General features: G+C 30.1%; 1 protein-coding gene across 1 annotated transcript in view; it reads left to right on the top strand.

Annotated features, from left to right (window-relative positions):
* Positions 1 to 19,519, top strand: part of MetRS (methionyl-tRNA synthetase 1) — a 90,224-nt gene that overhangs the window by 23,266 nt on the left and 47,439 nt on the right. The window contains exons 7-13 of the mRNA XM_035372069.2: positions 2,385 to 2,507; positions 2,689 to 2,792; positions 7,952 to 8,068; positions 8,470 to 8,673; positions 8,807 to 8,896; positions 12,200 to 12,386; positions 18,866 to 19,036. Of these exons, the coding sequence (XP_035227960.1) occupies positions 2,385 to 2,507; positions 2,689 to 2,792; positions 7,952 to 8,068; positions 8,470 to 8,673; positions 8,807 to 8,896; positions 12,200 to 12,386; positions 18,866 to 19,036 (996 nt within the window). The remainder of the gene's footprint in view (positions 1 to 2,384; positions 2,508 to 2,688; positions 2,793 to 7,951; positions 8,069 to 8,469; positions 8,674 to 8,806; positions 8,897 to 12,199; positions 12,387 to 18,865; positions 19,037 to 19,519) is intronic.

The raw sequence follows: 19,519 nt of genomic DNA, 5'->3' as shown, positions 1-19,519 counted from the left end.
TCTGAAATTCTGTTGCCATGCACCTCTCTAAATTCCAAAAATTTTGCCATGCTTTAATTTTGTTGCTCGGTGCTTCTTTAAATTCTAAAAATTTGCTTCTCCTGAATTCTGTGCCTTGTGTAGCCACACCAGTACTTGCACAGGTCTTGGGCTTAATTTAATAAAAATCAATTATTCTCAATTGAAACAGCATGAAATGTTATCTCCATGAGTATCATTTACAAAATCTGTTTTTTGCACATGGAAAGAAATTTCTGTTAAAATTTTCCTCGTCAACATTCTCCACTTCGCAGCTGAGTTTATCTGAAGTCTGTAGTCATCACCAAGCATAATGTCAGCAAAAAAGTTTACTATGCTCTTTAGTATTCAATTTCTGGTAGTAAAAGTTTTTAAAAATAAACAAAAATTGCTTAGACATCGCTGTGTGAGTGATTTTTCAAGCTGCAGTGTGTTGAAAGTCATGCAGTGATGAAAGCAAAAAATTATTTTGCCAGCTTGATTTTTCAAATAATGATTTACTAGGTTGCCAATTATTTAATTAGTTTAATTAAGTTAAATTAAGAATCAGTACTCTACACATGTTATCATGTTTTATTAGGAAAAAAATATCCAGTATGCAAACTTAAAGCATTAATTTTTTTTTTTTTTTTTTTTTAATGGTTGCTGGTGGTCTTGAGGTCTGAGTTTTGGATCACAGATTTTGGACTCTGTACTATTGTCAGGATCATATTATCAGCCCTTGAGTGGTTGTGAGGAGGTTAGCATTTTTCTATCTGACCTAAACAATAAGTGAAGCTTCACTGTTGCCATGGTTGCATGTCACCTTACTAGATTTAAAGTGATGATCTAAAATTTGGAAACGCCAAAGCTGAATCTTGAACTTTATACTGTAAATATAGTAACGAAAAGCATGACTTCATTATGAACTCTGTCTATAATTGATTTAGTCAGTACTTGGATATTAGCTAGTTTTATCCAATATACTGCCAGCTATCCATTGCTGCTTTTTTTTTTTTTTTTTTTTTTTTTTTTGGTGATGAAATATATCTTTATGTCAGCAGCCCAATTAAAGAGATTTGATTTCTGGTAGGAATTTTTTGGCAGTCAAATCATCCGACTGTTACTCTGCAATAACTTGTCTCTGTTGGGGATGACCCAATCATATGTCACACAGAGAATTTTCAATCTCCTTAACTAACTAATAACTTTCTGCTTTCACATGAACTGTTATAAATGAGAAAATGGCTTTCCTTGAACTAATTTGGTGTTCTTATTTTAACAATTTTATTGACTATAGTTGACATTATATTTCTTTTCTTTATCATGCATGATTTTATTACATGAGATTTAGAACACTTGTTATTTTTTCTTAAAATATCTTGCTGGAAAATAAGGATTGCTTCTGCTATAAGTCTCAGCAAATCTAGTAAATCCATGGTCTATTAAACTTCCACGTAACTTTTCATGGGAAAAGGGTTATCCCCCCCCCCCCAAAAAAAAACAATGCAGATATTTGCTTTCTGTAACTCAAATTGATATTGATATAAAGAAAAAATGGCCATTCTCCCCTTCCTTAGGCCTCCTAAGAGAGAGTATTAACAAGAAAGAAAAATATAAAATCAGATCATTCTAGAAGAATTTGGAAAGGCATGTAGGATTGCTGAACATTTAAAGGCACCAGAGACAGGTAGCATTTTTGGCAATCTATCAGTGGATGCTGAATAATACACAATAACTAATTAGTCTTAACTATGCAGGTTGAAATTAAGTAATGCTTTGTGGGCCAGTATCAATGCTGATTGCCTTGTAAAATTATAATTTCCTTTTCTTTTGATCTGCAGGAATTAGTTGTTATCTTTGTTTTCCTTCATGTAAACTACTTAATGCACAAATTGTTGTTTCTTCAAACATTTCTGGCTATTTTATAACATTGAGAAAACATCTACTGCTAAATATGAACCACTCTGAGCTTTGTGAGTCTTTTAGCTTGTGGAATTTTGTTTGCCAAAGGTATGAAAGAATATTTAATAATTATACCATTATCCTATGACTAGGTTACCAGTGTTTATGGTGTAATGACTTGTGATAACTTAAATATTAGTAAAAAGTGATTTATATTTTCTGTTTTTGTTGTTCTGTTAACATGTACAGAACAATTTGTTTGAATTCTGAAGCATAAAAAGAGAATATTTATCATAAAATCTAAATGAAAGGTAGTTTCTATAAACAGCACAGTAGATTTATGAAAATGCTGTTGTTTATGGTTTATTAATTTCTAGTTTAGCTGCTAAGGTGTAAAATGTATAAATATGATTTTAGTTATTAAATTAATTTTTGCTAGCTTAACGTGCTTTTTTTTTTTTTTTTTTTTTTTTTAAATACAGAAAAAATTAGCTGTCCAGCCTATTCACTATGTTCAGCCACACAGTTTTATGCCTATTGATGTACCTGGAATTTCATTAGAAACTCTGACTATTGCAGAAGTTGCCTCTAAAGAAAATGAAGAAGTAAGAAACATTTGTTAAAAAATATTATGATATGTGTGTGCATAAGACATTTGGCTATTCATAAGGTTTTCATAATAGGAACCAAAATTTAAAATTAATTTTTAATAATACATACTTTTCTAAAATAAAGTTATGATTGTGCATTAGGATAAGTGTTTGATATCTACATTTTTTCCCCTAGTCTGTCAAAGAACCAGAAGTAACATCTGAGGAAATTACTGTTGCATATGAGAAATGGCTTAAAGGAAGAAGTATACTACTTTCCATTAAAAAAGAAGTGCCAATGTAAGATTTTACTTTTGTAATAAGTTTTGGTAGTTATATGTAAATAAAAAAATATGAATCCTTCCACTAATGTTATAGTTGATATGTTTATCATTATTTTATAATGATGGCAAGATTGTAATTGGGATCTAGTGAATTTGACAGTCATTAAATAAATAGCGTATTTCGGTTTGATTATCCAAATTGATTTACATCTGTAGTCTTGAAATAACTATTTATTTGGTAAGAAATTAATAAAACATTGTGTTATGTATTTTATGCAATTTAATGGACAGTTATAGTTTAGAATTAAGTATAACAAAAGTTAGATATACCAAAAAATTGTTAAGGCTACATTAGTTTTTATCATGGAAGCTCTGCTGCAGGGAGAAATTTTTCTTTAAAATATGCTGTAACTGTTTTTTCTTTTAATCTTAAGCTGGACCTCAAATTTTCAGCCAATAGCCTCTGTTGGGTTGACCAGAAAAGTCTTGAAGTAAATGAAAGTTAAAAACTTCTTGTAGAATTAGTTCCTGGAAAGTTGGATGAATTATTTTAAGGTAAGGACAGCTATAGAGATAGTTGCCAGTCACATCAGTGAAGCCACATAATTGACACATTGGTGAGGCTGTCAGACACACACAATAAATATGTTTTTGCAAATATTTATGGCATTGCTCAAACTTATTTTCATTAGTTTTGAAACTGAAAATTTGTCACATCCTAAGCTTCTAGGTAAGTGCTTATATAGAACTAGAGTCTTCGGTGGGAAACCCCAGGACTTCTTCACAGCAACTTCTCTAAACATACTGTAATACAGTGAGATATTCCAAAATTTTGTCAGTAGTAAAAATTGTTTGCAAAATTAAATTAGTTACTATTATAAGGGAAATAAAATATAGATACCTAAGTTTTAGCTGGTACCTGTCAAAACACCACCTAGGACGGACTGGTTTCTTTTGACAATGAAATATGTTTTCGATCTCAATGATTAAACAGTTTTTTCTATTTCTCGCTAGCATTATTTGGAAATATCATCCAAATCACACCAGATTGTTGTTCTGCAGTGTTATCTTTTCTTTCATATGGACTCTGCTAAATGAAAAATAGCAAGTGACTTCTTTTGAATTCCCAGTTCTTATTTAACACTTTATTCAGTTTTTTTCAACACACATTTCCAATGTATATCTTTCGTCATGTATAATTTCACTGCAGAAAAATTGGAGCGCTCTTAATATTTTGGCAACTTATTACATGCCTAGAAATAATGGATTTTCTCTGCTTCATTTCTTGGTAAATTCTGTGAACCCTTGACACAAAATGCCTGAAAAATTAGCATGAGGTGTTCATCTATAGTTTCAAGAACTTAACCATTGCGAAAGGCTACCAAAAATGCAGCAATGGAGCTATGTGCTTGCTTTAATTGGTTTGAAATTAGCATTGAAATAAATAAATAAATAAAAGAAACTACCATTCACTTGTGGGAGGGGAAATTGCATCTTTCTTGAAGAAATTAAACCAGCTTCTACATATAGCAGTGCTTATAGAAAAGTAGAATTGGGTGATATTATTGGTGATGTATTGGGTTGAATACTGTGTAATATTTAAGTAATCAAAATGGTTTCCAGTTGTCTTTTCTTTATGAAGTTTCTAAATGCCCAATAATGTTTTTAGTGTGTCAGTAATTTTAATGAAATATAATTATTATACATACATATTTCAAAACCTTTATGTTGACTACTGACAGCTCTAGATGATTTGGAATTTCTGTGGCCATGTTAAAAAACATGACTATTGGTGATGTTCAGTATCATTATTTATGTTCTCAGAAATAATAGTCACTTTCATAGGTAGAGCTGTATTAGAGAAATGATTATCATATATTGTAAGTAAGAGTAGGTAATTAGTTGAATTCTAAAACAATTAATATGATAAAAATGGGAAACTGGAAAAACTGTTTTATGGGATATCGGTATAAGGGTACAGATTCTTGATCAGAAATTAAACTTAAATCTATCTAAAATGAGAAAGATTGGCTCCTTAAAGACTTTAAAAACTGACCACTAAATTATGAGCACCATTGTAACTATTGATATATGTCATCAAAAATTAGCTGATTTAAAATTATTCTTCATACATAGATAAAAGTGTTTTCAAAGACTTTATTTGAGATCTAGGTTTTTATGATATTATTTGGACATGTAACCTTTTTAAAATAATTTATGCTGATTATTGCTATAGAATTGTCATTTTGTCTAAGTTTATAAGTGGTAAAATTTTGAATCACTATTTTTTTTTTTCATCTTTTAATTTCTAAAATGTGCATCATAACTTTTTTAATATTTTTATTATGCTTTTCCAATTTTAGTTTGTAATGAGCAAAAAAAAAAAAAAAAAAAAAAAAAAAATGGGGGGGTTAATCATTTGAAATTTTAATTCTTTGCTGAAATGTGATTGAGTGTAATATTTTAGATTACTAAAGCTAATGTTTTATGTAATACAAAATAAAAAGTATGTTATTCAAAGCAACTGAAATAATTTTTCTTTATTAAATTTATAAATGAAAGTTTTCAATAATTTCTTTCTTAAATCCAAAAAATTTGAATCTGTAATGAATTGCTCTTTCTGACATTACTGCAGTTTTAAGTCAAATGTTATTTTAGAACTTCAAGTTGTTTAATGACATTTTTTCATCTTAAACAATTGGTTTTCTTTGCTCATATTCTCTCCCTTGCTTTAAAATGTTTAATATTTACAATTTTTTTTTTCAAATCTTGGCATTGCTCAAGCTCATTTTCATTTAATTTATATGAAAGAAATATTATATGAATTACTGTACAGCAAAAGTCAAATGAAGATTGGAATCTGAAAACTTATTGCCTACTGTTAAACTTGAAGGTCGAAGCATAATGGTTTAGGGATGTGTTGCTGCCTCTGGGATGGGAGAATTAGCTTTTTATAGAAAATAATATAGATCAGTATGTAAGTATATGAATATTCTTAATGAAAATTTGAAAGCATCTGTAAGGAAACTTGGAATACAAATTATATTCAAGTTCTGTGAGGATAACAGTCTTAAACATACAATCTTAAATGCTTGCTTGTGGTTATTAAGTGTTCTGAAGTTATTAAAACTCTTCCATAGTCTCCTGACTTAAATCCTATCAAACGCACACTACCCAACATTGAAAATGCAACACCAGGAAGGCGTGGCCAGAAAGTGATGAAACTTGGCAAATGGAGAGAGACAGCAACGAACAATAAGTGATCTTTATTTCAAAATGATATGCATAATACAGAGCGAGAATAGCATCAGCTCAGTAGGTTGTAGGACCACCATGGATGGCAATACACAAAGTAACACGTCTAGGTACAGAGTGAGTGAGGCTACAGATGATGTCCCAAAGAATTGTTCTCCATTCCTTGTCAACCATCTGCCAGAGTTTGTCTTCTGAACATGCCAATGGCAGGGTCTGCAAATGGTGTCCAATCACAACCCAAATGTGTTCGATAGATAAGAGATCAGGAGAGAACGATGTCCAGAGAACATTGCAGAACACATTTACTGATGCAAGCAGTGTGTGGTTAGGTGTTATCTTGCTGGTAAAGAACATTAGGCACTCCCTAGAAGTAAGGGAGTGTCACCAGCCGCAGCATATCAGCCATGGATCATTGGGCCATCATAATGTCCTGAATATGAAATAGAGGTGACTTGGAATCATACGCAATTGCGCCCCAAACCATGTTGTCGTGCAGTGTTCCACAATTGCTGCCAGATTAGATCTGTCTCCACATCGACACTACATTTGTATGCAGCAACTATCATTGGAGAAACAGAATCATGACTTATCTGAGAACCCACCCTGTGCCATTCTGTCGCCCACATCGCTCAAACCCGGTACCATTGTAGACGTTGGTGTCTATGATGTGGGGTCAATTGCAGTCTTCTTAATGGATGCCATTAGCCATCAATGGTTCTGATCAATATAGGGACATTTAGGGTGTCTTAACATGCTGCAGAATAGGGGTAGAAGTTGCTTGCAGGTGTGCCACCGCTTGTTGGTGGATGCGTCGATCCATGTATGCTGACGTCACTCTGGCTGCACCAGCACCTTTTGAACTTGCCACATTTCCCATAAATACTCCCATTCCAACCATCATCACCACAGCTGGTGCACTGTGGATGTTTCCAGGTGTATGTCAGCTGAGATATATGCCATATGACAAACCTGCCCTTCTCAGTCTGATCACCATACACCTCAGAAAATCAGCTATCTGCTTGAACTTTCACTCTGTTGATGATGGCCTGGCATTCTCTGCTATTACGCACATCCTTTGGCACAAGAACAATTTTCCTATGATATCTTTTTCAACATGCGCTGGAGAGCTGCACATTTTGCATCATTTGCATAACTCGGTGATAGGTGTGTACCTTGAAATTTGCATAATTTTCGGGCCACTTCTTGGTGTTGCATTTTCAGTGTCGGCCAGTTTTATGGAACAAATTGGAGAAAATACTGAGGAAATAGGCTGTTTTTTTATTTTTTGACAGCTCTTCTAAAAGCAGTTCTTACTTTGGAATAGAACATTCTTACGCCATGCTTTGGCATGATGTAAGAATGTACATGAAACAATTGTGATTTTAGCTAAAGGATATAAAACAAGTTTTCTGGTTATTTTGATGTTTTTATTAAATATAAGCTGTTTGTTCAAAGTGCCTTAAATATAAGCTGTTTGTTCAAAGTGCCCAAATATTTAAATTTTCAGAACGTTTTGAATAAACTTTTTTTTAAAATCAAAAGCTTTTTGAATAATGTTTTTCCTAACAAGCAGGCTTTAAAAAGGAGCATTAGCAGTATTTATGGGGAAAAGTCATTTTTTTAATATTCAGTAACTGATATTTGCAAATAAAAGGAAAAAGGCAGATGTGCAAAAACAAATGTAACCCACTGTATCTGATACTATTGTTTCAATTGTTAGAGAACTATTTAAATGTTGTGGGAAAAAATCCATTTTTTATTTCACAATGGCTAATTTATTTTGCATATTTCATTAAAATGATTAAAATTTTAAGTATTCAATAAAATTTATGAAATTAATAATTATTTTGAATTGTTTAAACATTTTGATAAATAATTCTTTTTTTTATATTATCTTAATTTTCACTATCTTATGTTTAGATTACCAAAGGAAGGTGAAAGAAATGTGCTTATAACAAGTGCTTTGCCATATGTTAACAATGTCCCACATTTAGGAAATATCATTGGTTCTGTTCTGAGTGCTGATGTTTTTGCGAGGTAGTTTTTTTTTTTTTTTTTTTTCCCTCACTTTTTATTCATTTTAAAAGGTCTGGCTATCATTTTTGAACTGGTTCGTTTTACTTTATGTAATATTTCATATTTTATCAGTTATTTGCAAGTTGAAAAAGTATGTAATAAATATATAGATGCAGAGTTTTTGCTGCAGAAATTTGATGTTAAATTATTCCTGAAACATTTAATTTAATAATTGAAGTTGGTAAATTAATGCCATTTATATGCATTGAGTTTTTAGTTTTGGGAAATTTGATGCTGGTTAGCAGTAAAGAAAAGGAAACATGCCAAATCAGCTATTCTTTATAAAATGTTAAATTTATTGTTCCTTGATTATGTTTGTGCATATGTAGGTTTATTTATGCTAAAGCTAAAATATTTTATAGGTATTGCAGACTAAGAGGCTATAATACACTGTACATTTGTGGAACAGATGAATATGGCACTGCTACTGAAACCAAAGCTATTGAAAAAGGAGTCACACCAAGAGAAATATGTGATGAATACAATAAATTACATTCTGAAATTTATGACTGGTTTAATATCTCATTTGATTATTTTGGAAGGACAACTACAAATAAGCAAACAGAGTATGAACTTTTATCTTTTAGAGTTACAACATTTTAAATCTTTTAGAATAATGAGATTCTAAGCTCTAATTTTATATACAGTTTAAATTTTTATTTTATTGCAGAATTTATTGAATATTTATTTTATTTTTAGGATTGCACAGGATATTTTCAAAAAGTTACACTCACAAAACTTATTACTTACTGATACTGTTGAGCAGCTATATTGCGAATCATGTAAACGGTATGCAATATATATAATTTCTGTAAATTAATCATAATTATATTTTTATGTTTCTAAATAAGCTGTTTTTCCTATCTGTTTTATATATGGGAAGCAAAAGAAAAAAATGTCCTTTTTTAGCTGATCTGGAAATATGTACATAGAAGAAAACTGAATTTATTTCAGTGTGTATCTAATACAGTGGTGAACCTTAGTTGTTAGTATGAATTTTGAGTGGTCAAAGATGGATTTTTGATGATCAAACATCACATATGAATCAATTTAATATTATCCGTACAGAAATGAATCAAAGTCGTAACATTAAAAATGCTTTATAAGATGGAATAAAAATCTCATTCTAATGTGCTAGATTAGAGTTTTGTAGAATTCTGAATTTCTAGGAAATAAGAATAAAAAAGAACTAGTTGTATAAATCAGTTATATGAAATGGATATGTAATTTTCATGTCTGCATAAGAAATCTTATAGAGCAAAAATAGCTATATCCCTCTGTATTTGGTCGTAACAAAGTAGTGCAACTGAATATGTGTTAAAAAAATGTGTTAATAGAAAAAAATTACTAGTCACATTTTTTGCATTAATGATATCGCTTGTGTATTAAATACATCACTTTAATTTACTGTTTATTGCTAGCATTAATTTTATTAATGAAGGAAATGGGGGGATTGATATATGATTGAAGATTCTTTGAAAAGTTCATAACAAAATATTCTTATTTTAGATGAATATAAAAATTTTAAACTGATTAATTTTTTTTTTCCAACTTATAAAAGGAACTATACACACATTAAAAAAAAAAAAAAATACTGTGTCAAAAGATATGTTAAAATTTGTTATAATCTTTAGTCTTTCAAATATCTGGAAAATAAAAAGCTTTTATGTTGCATGAGAACTTGGAAGAGATTTCAAAAATATGAAAAATTTTGAAATACTTGAAATTATTTTAATTTTTCTTCATATTTGGAACTTAAAACATAATTTTTAAAAGAAATTGGCAATCTTTTTTCCTACTTACTTTATCAAGCCTTTTTATCATTTCTACTTTTCATGCATGGAGGAATTTAACATTTTTTGAAGCAGAATAAAATATTAAAAATTTTTCATATATTTTTAATTTTTAAAGTATTTATGCCAATAAACCTTTTGTACAAGTTTAAACAAATAATTTTCCTGTTGTATGCAATACAAAAAGAGCATAATATTCAATGTTATAGGTTTAGTCATTTTGTATTAATCATCTGCTGAAATTATATTTTGTTAATTCATGATTAATTAATATTTTAATGTATTAATAAACAAAATTTAGTAAGTAATAGAAATTTTTAAATGTATTAAAGTATGCAAAGTTGGGTGTTTTTAGTCTTTTCAAGTGTTTCATTTCCATTGTGTACATATATTAGTTAAAGTTTTATTCCAAAATATTGTATTTTTTAAATGTAATTTGTCGGTTAATATATTTTAATTAATAGAGCAGAATTCCAATCAATGACCACTTAATCCATGCTTAATTTTTAATGTAAACAAACATGTTTGGATTTTCAAAAAATTCATCAAGGCAAGTGTGACATTTTTTTTTTTATTTATGTAAAATTAAATTTAACAAAAATGCATTATTAAACATATTTTAATTGAAAGAGTAGATTTATTTTTTATGAAGTTATTTAACATTTTTTATATCTGTGTGAGCACTTGCTTTTTTCAGTAAAAATGGTTCTGAATCAGTGCTAAGTCCCTAATTTTGGGTGTGTCTACTACTACTTTTTAATTTTAAAATTATGTGGTTAATTAATTCTGGAATTGTCCTGCATATGTAAAGAAATTTATTTGTCTGCAACTGTAAGACAGATGCACTTCATAATTTATTTGTGTACGTTCTGCACAGAGACCAAGTATGTTTGCTTAATGGAGAATGAGGTTGATTCTTGAAAATATAACTTGTGAAGATTTCTCTAATATTGAAAATGGAAAACATCACAGAGGAAAATTACTAAAGAACAGAGAACCTTTCGTTTAATAAATCTTGAATTCAATTCTTTTCATAATGCTATTGATCTAACTGTGCTTGTGCTGAACGTAATGGCAGAACTAGTGTAGGGTTGCAGTTTAAGTGATCCTTATTGTTAATGTTTTTGTAAACAATGTATGTATTTATCAATTTATTTTTCTTTCATTTAAGAGTATGCAAATAAATTTGAAAGTTACTTCATTGGTGAATGTACAGTTTTTTTACATGAAATTTTTCAATGATTTTTTGCAAAAGTTAATCTACATTTCCTCAGAAATTTCTCTGTTTCACCTCTTCCTTGTGTTTGCCTTTGTACTAATATCATTTACTTTGTATGCAGTCATATTTTTTTAAATATAACAATTTCACATTCACTAACTTTTGATTAAATAATTCTGAAAGGATGAATGTATTTTAGTTAGTTATTCCTATGCAAATTTAATGTAAAAATTAAAAAGGTAAACAAAACTCAGAAAGATGTGAGCTATAATCTGTAGAATTCACTAGGATGAATAAAATGGTTCTAAGATTGAAACGTTACAAGATACCTTGAAATTGCAGTGCAGAAGTGCAGTTACAAGATATCCTTATTGTTTTGTTTTTAAAAAATGGTGTTTAAATGATTATTGATGTACTTCAAACTAAGTTGCAAAAAAAGCTATCTCTATTCAGTAATGATAAGAAGAAATGTTGCATTTATGTAAATAGAGCAAAATCTAAGGGTCAAATCTAAGGTGGACAATTACAGTTTGAAATAAATTTATTCTTCTGTGGAAGTGGTTATTTTATCAACATAATGGTTGATGCTCATGTTTTTTTTGTGTTAAAAAAATAGACTAACAGTAAATTCCTGTAAATGATCATCTACAGGAAATAGTGGCCATGCAATATTATACTGTAATAAATAAGATGAAACATATAGATAGTTTATAATTTTCATAATCTTGGGTGTGACTTCAAAATTAAAGTGTATTCATAAAGCAACAGTGAAGGACAATCAGAATGTTGTTTTCTATTGTAAACAAAAACATGTGCTAATGACAAAAATAAGTTGCTACAGATATGCTAAAATAAGCTGTTTATGAGTTATAGTTGTACATTTAAGTTCTTTTCTGTGGTGATATTTATTTTGACAAATCAAAATAATTTATATTTATTAAATGAATACATTTTAGGAATTACAGTGATGAAATTAAATTTCAATAAAAAATTAGGTTAAAAAACCAGACTTCTTTATAAACATAATTGTGTGTTTCATTTTATTAGTTTTGAGGTAAATGATTTATTTTATATTCACAGGTTTCTTGCAGACAGGTTTGTAGAAGGGACTTGTCCTCTGTGTTCTTATGAAGATGCCAGAGGTGATCAGTGTGATAAATGTGGTAAATTAATAAATGCCCCCGATTTAAAAAATCCACAATGCAAAGTCTGTAGAACTACTCCTCATTTACGTTCTTCAAAGCATCTTTTCTTGGATCTTCCTAAGGTACCTATTAAACTTATTTCTTGCCTTTTAAAAGAAAAACTTAAAAATTTATAAAGAAAGAAAGATTTTTATGATTAACATGTTTTCACATGTTTCTGTGTGCATGCTGTCATGTATAATCATCTAATAATTCAAAAGTATCCAGATTAGAAGCTCATCAAATTCATTAACTTTTTTGTATTAATACAAATTACACCTTTTTCACTAAATCTGGACCTTTACTTGAGTATATTCAAAGTACTTCTTTATGTGGAACTGATTGTTTAGTCCAAGAAGGTGTTTGTTAAAACTTTTTACAAAAATTAATTCAGGGTTTGTACGATCCTTAAGAGTCCTTAAAAGTCCTTAGATTTTTTGGAATCGATTTTCGGTCCTTAAAAGTCCTTAATTTAGGTAAAACCAACAGAATGTCCTTAATTTTAATCATGTGAAATTTCTGTCTGTTTCTACAACTGCCAATTTGAGTGTGAATTAGCATTTTGGAGGAATATTTTTGGTGATTCACTGACGTATATGGTTATCTTTTGAATGGGTTCATGGGTTATAATGTGTTTCTATTTCTAATATAAATGATGGGATACTCGAGTTTCTAAGAAGTGAAACATAAGCATTTCGAAATTCATTTTTTCTAATAAAGAGCTCTTAAACAACTTTTTGCTTTTGGGGATGTGAATTCTTTTATTAAACGGTTCTAAATTTGGTGACTTAACAACATTTTGGCGATTTTAAGATCAGTTTCTATTGAAAATTTTTAATTCGGAAATCTGAGAATTTTTCGATGATTTTTTTTAAAACATTGTAAGATTGATAAATTTCATTAAAATAATGGTAATATATTAAAATTGTATTTAAAAATAACATTAAAATAAAACATTTTTATTTTTTGCTGTCATAGTATAAAGTTTCATTTTGTCAACAACTTATAGGATATTTTAAATAAACAAGGTTTAATGCTATAAAGCACAATTTACGAAATAGCTCTTAGCAAAAGCAAAATTAGCTATGCAATTAATTAAAAATGTCTTTTTAGTTTTTCCTAGTAAGAGTTTTTCCCATGTAATTGTCTCAGAATATTCAAAACTCTCAGAATATGCTTCACTCTTCTCTATAAAATGAATTTTACACTTTCTCCCCTCTTTTTTTTTTTTTTTTTTTTTTCCTCCCAAAATATTTCTGGCTTTTTGCTGTTACAGAATTGGTACAGATAATTTTTCTTTAGTATTTTAGACATTGCAGCTTGGAAAGTTTAGAAGAATTTGAAGGCAAGATTTATAGACCCACTATTCTAGAAGATTTGAGAAATATGTGACAAAATGAAAAATGTCTCCATAGCATCAACATGTAATGGATGTAAACATAAAGTTTACAGAAAGTTTGCGATGAATTTCCTACTTTTCGGAGAACATCTGGAAGAACAATGAAAATATAATATTTGAATTTTAACCAGTTTTGATTTCCAGTTTTCTTGAAGAAGTAATTTGGGATACAATGTTACAGGACAACAAAGCCCAATCGGATCAAAAACTCTTTGTGCAATAGAAAGTAACTTTCTTTGAGTAAATGGTTCCATCACTTCAGTTCTTAAATCAACTTCACAAGATAAAGTGTCAGTTCTTCGATTCCACAACACTCCTAAGACTTGCGATATTTCTAGTTCTGGAGATGATATATTAAAATTGGTAAACTCCCAACCTCTCAGTTCAAATTTAGCATTTTGCATTAATTGTGTAGCAACTTCTATAAAATGTCGAGTTTCACTTTCTGTGTCTAATGAAGTAACACAGTTATCAACATAAAACGATTTTAATAACTTTTCTGCAATTTCTCTACGTTCTATGCATGAGTTTTCCAGATGCTGCTGAATGACTGCTCCAAGAATAAACGGACTGCAGGTAACTCTGAAAACTACTCTGCGTTGCCTAAAAACTTGAATTTCTTTACACTCACTATCCTTCCACCACAGAAATCGAAGATAATCCCGATCTCCTTCGGCAATGCTTATCTGGAAGAAAGCCTTTTTTATGTCGGATATAACACCTATTCCTTTTTCCCTAAATATTACTAACAATGATGGTATTAATTCTAAGTTTTTAGGTCCTTTTTCAAGACAATCATTAAGAGAAGGAAATCCTTTCTTTCTATTTGATGCGTTGAAAACTGGTCTGACCTTAGTTGTTGAATTTTCCTTGAAAATCCCTCTAAGTGGCAAGTAGCAACTAGATTTAGATAGTTCTTCAAGTGGTACCTTTTCAATTATATCTTCCTTTAACCACTCCTCGAACACATTATTATATGCATGATATTTTTCAGTTGTTGTTTTTTCTTGTCTTCTTTGAGCTACATTTCTATACTCGGGAAGATTTTTGTCATGTACCCATGGCAATTTCGCTTCATATCTTCCCTCCTCATCTTTTCTTAAATTTGCCATAAAATGATCGTTTACGACCTTATCAATTTGTCTTCTAGATTTCAATTCAGCCAATGGCATCTTATTCCCAAAGGTTTCTGATATCTTGGTTGTGAATTAAAAGGGAGGTAACAACAGTAGAAATAGAATTTTCACCTCCAGTTGTTGCCCATCAAAACCCATCCGAGCAGTGTTTCCATGGCAAAAATGCCTATACTTAATTTTTGTATTTTTCCTGTATAAATATTTCCTGCAAAGTCTGAGCCTATCAAGATCAATCTGTGGGTTGACATAATCAACACCTGTGATATAAATTCCCTTTCCAGCTAATTCTGATATCCAAGGTCCTTTCTGTAGACTAGGTATAGATCCACAAATTATAGGCTGATCTAACACAGGAATCTTGCAGCTATAACCAGTAAGCAGATTCTCAACATTTATTTTATAACATTTATGATTCATATCAGATATCCTTCCTCTAAACACAACATGTGTTAATTTTTTATGAGCTTCTGATCTTATTCTTAAAGATTCTACTGTTGATTTTAAAACATAGGAATATTCAGATCCAGCATCTATCAATGCTCAAAGATGAAGTTTCTTTCCTTCATGCTGAATGGCAACCACTAAAGTTTGAAGCAAAACTCTTCCTGAAGTGCCTGTTGAAGAAAGAGTGCTAATTTCACAATTTTCTTGATTGCACTCGACAGGAACTTTTGATTTCTGCTTAAATTCTGGATAACAAACTATGTAATGCTTCCTACCACAAAACGTGCATAGAACTTTACTTTTACAATTTTTAGCTCGATGGTTTGTTTTCAAACACGTAAAGCGACATTTTTTCTCTTTCATAATTTAAAATTTTTCATCATGACTTAAATTTTGCGCTTTGTAGCAATCTTTGCTTTGATGAGATTTTTCACAGAAAATACAATTTACAACATTATTGTTATTTATTTCTTTTGCTCCTGAAAACAAATGGCTTGCAGTAGGTATAGGTATGCTTATCCATATGAACTTTTCTATAGGGATCACTTTGCTTCATACCTGACTTTAGGTTATTCTTTCTTTCCCTTCGACCTCAGCCCTTAGAAAATTTAAAAGTTGGCTCAGTCTTGCACTATACAATTTCTCTTCATTTACTGAGTTTCTTAACCAAATTCTCAACACGTCTTCTGGAATATACGACTCCACAAGGGGAAAGAGCATTGTAGAATATTTATCTGATGTCATCCCAATGGATTCTAAAGATCTGAGGTGGGATTCAAGTTTCTCATATAATTGAGTGATACTAAGCCTTGATTTGGTAGCATTTTTAACAACTAAAGTTAATAGTTCACGAACGTAGTATTCCATTAAGAATTCCCCATGGCCAAATCTTGCTTTGAGGCTTTCAATCGCTTTTGAATAATTTTCTGGCATAGGTGAATAGCAATAGATAATTTCTTTCGCTCTTATACCTGGTGACATACATTGTATTAAATATTGGAATTTGTCTTCCAATTCCATTTCTTTATGATCGTGAATTCGTTTAAACTGACTCCAGAAACATAACCATTCTTTAACTTCACCACTAAATTTCATTAGTTCAAGTTTGGGAAGTTTTATTTTTGATTTCTTGTTGCTTTATATATTCCTGTTTGGCTGTGATTTACTTTCTATAAAAGAATTGACGCAAACTGTAGCTTTATCAAATTTGACTTTATATTCTTCTACAGATTCAAATTCATCAGAATAATTTTTACCATTATCATTTGCACTTAAGGCAAGTTCTAAAATTTCGTTGTCAAGAGTCATTAAACTAGCACTAATGCATTCTAAAGTAGCTAATTTAATCTTAACATCACTTATTTCTATATTTTCATCATCAAACAGAGACTTTTATATGTCTTAGTAAACAATGTTCTTAACAGAGATCGCTTCTTAACAAGATGCTCCATTGCAAACGAAAACCGAAATTCAATTAATTATTTCTTAGATAAAGTACTCACCTTTTATATTTAATCATGTACTGAGGGTCACCAAATGTTAGATATGACAGTAAATGTATATCATTTTGTCCATTCATCAATTGATTTCTACCTAAATAATCTCTAAAATTTAAACACAAACAAACATGTTTATTCTACCAACTTAATAACATTTTACAACTGTTGCCACTCAAGAAAAACTAAAAAGGAAATTAATATTACACTTGAATGTAGATGAACAATGCTATACTTTACACCAGCTCTGCACTAATAACATATCATTTATTCTGAATTCAAGCTACAGTTAATGTAATCTTTTGCTCTATTATTTGCAAAATCTATTTTTTTCCATATGGATAGAAATTTCCGTTAAATTTTTCTTTGTTAATACACTCAACGCTGTGCAGTGCAGTTAGCTGATGTTTCTAATCTCACAAAGCATAAAGCTACCAAGGTCTTTAATATTTAAGAAAAGGAAATGTTTAAAAACTGCTGCATGAGTCATTCCTCAAACTATTGTGTATTGACATTCATTCACTGATGAAAGCAAAAAATAATAAATAATGATTTGCTGGGTTGCCATCAGGGATATAAATTATTCAATAAATATAAAATCAGTGTTATTTGTTTTGATTTCAGATGTATGCCAAGCAAAAAAAAAAAAAAAAAACTACATGGAGCCATTGATTGTATGGATTTATGCTTATAAATAATTTTTTCATCAGTATGGAGGTATTTTATGTAGTGCCGAAGTGAAATTAAGAATGGGAACTGTCCACATATTTTATTATGAAAAAATATTAAATGTGCATGCATAGAGCATGCCAAAAAATTTCCCTTTAAAAAAATGATACAGTCAAAAGTCGTTAATCCGGACTCGTCAGGACTTTGGCGATCCCGGAATATCGATTTTTTCGGATTATAGATCATCAGTTTAAATCTGGTAGGATGGCATGCAGAAATTACAAAATTAAAAATATGAAACCATAATTTATGAAATAAAGAACAATTATGATCTAAAGGGTACCAAAATTTACAAAAAGAAAAAGCTTAATATTTATTTGTTTACTTTATTAAACATTTCTTTCAATGTAAGTTGTTTAAGTTGCTTTGTTTCATGTGATAATACTTTCTCTTTAATTCTATTAAACAGACATAATTTCTTGTTCAGTTAAAAAGTTCCGCTTTTCAAGTCCTATAATTGCTGTGTCGAAAATACCGACTAATTTGTCAATCGAAATTTTTTCGTTTTCAATAACCTCTGTCACTTTCTTCACTATCAGAAGCGAGTTATAATGACGAGGAACTTGTTTAAATCATATCAAAGACGGAGTACATCGAGATGAAATACTACATTTAGTAAGGAATTATAAGCCAAATAAAATAAAAACATCTGCTCTGAAGATAAGGATAGTGCTGAGAGATCAACCTCCAATTCATTGCGTGCCGCGGTCCCCCCCCCCCGACTTCGAAACATACTTTCGCTTTGTAGATCCGTTACATATTAGTAAATATATATCGGAAATTCTATTTGACATAATTGAAAGTTCAAGCTTACTTTTATAAAATTGCTCTAACAGTCTGCAAAAAATAATAAGCCGGATCCAATTCGAAGATTAAGGAACAACGCAATCTGCAACATTAACTGAATTAGATAATTTTAGCTTAGCTTATACCGTTCGTTATAAATGAAATGCGTAAAACTATTATACGCGTGCGCATATTCGCAGCCGTAAAGGTCTTACGCGCATGCGCAAAAAGTTTGTAGCTTTGAGGTCCAGATTATAGATCATTCCGGATTATGGGTGTCCGAATTAATGACTTTTGACTGTAGTTGGGTTTTTGGTGGTCTGGATTTTAGATCATTCTGGATATTGGATGTCTAGATTTTGGACTTTGCACTGTATCTGAAAATATTTATTAAACTGCTCACATATTCTGATGTATGTTTTATTGTATCTGAAATATTTACAAAACTGTGTACATATTATTCTGATGTATGAACTGATCAAAATATTTCAAGTGTCTTTTTATATTTTTTTTTACCATTTATCTTTTTAAAATACAGTAGTAATTAATATCATTGTTATAATTTTTTATAGCTAGAAGCATCTATAAAGAAACATTTGGATAAAGCTACTTCTACTGGGCATTGGTCAAATACTGCTCAGGTAATATCTTACTCATGGCTTAAAGATGGTTTGAAACCACGCTGCATTACTCGAGATTTAAAATGGGGTACACCTGTACCTTTAGAAGGTTTTAAAGATAAAGTAAGTTTTCAATGAAATTTAGTAATTAAATTTCAGCATTATATAATTATTTTTATAGTTTTATTTTAGATTTAAACTGGTTATGTACTGTTTTGTATTTTAATATTAATGCTGTGTTTTTCACTTATTAGTGATTGTAGGTTTTTCCTCTATGGCAATAAATCAAAGCCTTTTGTAAGTCAAAAATGCATAAAGCTATGAAGCAGTTACTATGAATTTTCATAAAAAAGGTTTTGAACATATCCTAGTCCCTTCCTGTTTTTCAAAAAAAAAAAAAAAAAAAAAAAAAAAAAGAAAGAAAGAAAGAAAGAAAGAAAAGTACAAAACACTTTGTACCGGGTGGTTATAGTTAAACTTTCCCTATAAATGGCATCCTACAGTGCAAACGGATGGATGGAATGCAACGAAATTTTCTATATGGGCTATAGGGCTATACACGAGATGCACTCATGGAATTTCGGAAAAAAAAAATTAAGTTCTGAA

Source organism: Stegodyphus dumicola, chromosome 9 (genome assembly GCF_044657685.1).
Source record: "Stegodyphus dumicola isolate Sdum_Otavi_A_Nest chromosome 9, ASM4465768v1".
In the NCBI taxonomy this organism is placed as follows: Eukaryota; Metazoa; Arthropoda; class Arachnida; order Araneae; family Eresidae; genus Stegodyphus; species Stegodyphus dumicola.
The sequence above is the reverse complement of the archived record's forward strand: the minus strand, read 5'-3'. Positions and strand labels throughout refer to the sequence as shown.